Source organism: Mycetomoellerius zeteki, unplaced genomic scaffold (assembly GCF_001594055.1).
Source record: "Mycetomoellerius zeteki isolate Tzet28-1 unplaced genomic scaffold, Tzet1.0 scaffold467, whole genome shotgun sequence".
In the NCBI taxonomy this organism is placed as follows: Eukaryota; Metazoa; Arthropoda; class Insecta; order Hymenoptera; family Formicidae; genus Mycetomoellerius; species Mycetomoellerius zeteki.
Window position 1 is genome coordinate 239,224 of NW_017257465.1, and position 1,280 is coordinate 240,503.

General features: G+C 43.3%; 1 protein-coding gene across 1 annotated transcript; it reads right to left on the minus strand.

Moving 5' to 3' along the window:
- LOC108727023 (putative uncharacterized protein FLJ37770) lies at positions 1 to 1,034 on the minus strand (the record flags this gene model as incomplete). Its single annotated transcript, XM_018454911.1, has 2 exons — positions 1 to 80; positions 674 to 1,034. Coding segments are annotated over 2 exons (441 nt in total), but the record flags the coding sequence as incomplete, so codon positions are not given.
- Between the last annotated feature and the right edge of the window lie 246 nt (positions 1,035 to 1,280).

A 1,280-nucleotide genomic window follows, 5' to 3' on the forward strand; every position in this document is an offset into this window, starting at 1 on the left:
CTACTTCAAGTTTGGAAACAAGAAGAAATCGCAGAGGGCCAAATCCGGAGAGTACGGTGGATGCGGCAGATTTTCCCAATGTTTCTGCCATTTTTTTAATCCCTCCGAAAAATACGATTTGTCGAACTCTGCAAAATAGGCCTCTGTTTCGGCAATGACCTCCTCATTCTACTTCAAGTTTGGAAACAAGAAGAAATCGCAGAGGGCCAAATCCGGAGAGTACGGTGGATGCGGCAGCAATTCATACCGCAATTCGATCAATTTGACTGTAGCGACTGCGGAGGAGTGAGCCGGTGCATTGTCCTGATGGAACAACACTTTTTTTTCGTCAAATGGGGGCGTTTTTTCTTCAATTCAACATCGAATCGGTCCAATAAGTCAGCATAGTACTGCGTGATAGTTTTGCTTTTCCCCAGTCGATGAAGATTACGCCTTGCACATTCCAAAAAACAGTGGCCATCACTTTTCCGGCCGATAGGATCATCTTGGACTTCTTCAGAGCACGTTCGCCGGGTGAAATCCACTGTTTTGACTGTACCTTGGTCTCCGGTGTGTAGTAATGAATCCATGTTTCATCAACGGTATTTATAAATACATTTACTACTCGACGCAAAAACTCCTTCGGATTGCGCTTGAACAGCTCCAAACATTGCTTTGAAATTGATAGCCGCATTCCTCTTATTGTCCACCGGGAGCAATCGCGGCACCCATCGGGCTGACATCCCCAAATTATCATGCAAAATATTGAATGGCATTCCATACGACACTCCTATGGCCTCTGCTACTTCACGCACTTTCGTTCGGCGATCAGCGAGAATCATGTCGTGGACTTTTTCAACGATTTCCTCAGTAACCACGTCTGCCGGATGGCCTGGGCGCTCCTCATCAAAAACAGACGAACGACCACGTTTGAATTCGTTGAACCAATATCTGACGGTTGTCATAGATGGTGAAGGGTTCTCATAGATGGCATCCAACTTCGTTTTTATTTCTTCGCACGTTTTTCCATCCAAAAATAAAAAGCGAATCACGGATCGATATTGTTCTTTTTCCATTGTATCGGAAAACATCAAACACTCTCACTACGAATTGCTGTCAAATCAAAACTATTGCATGAATCACTTTGAAATTTTCTATGGCGTCATTTGAAAGATGGTAGTACACAATGGTAATGCCAACTTGCCATCAGCAACGTCACCTGTCTTCAAACACAGGTACTTATTGATTTGCCCTCGTATTTATTATTTTAAAAATATCGAAATGATATCTTTCACGTCCAA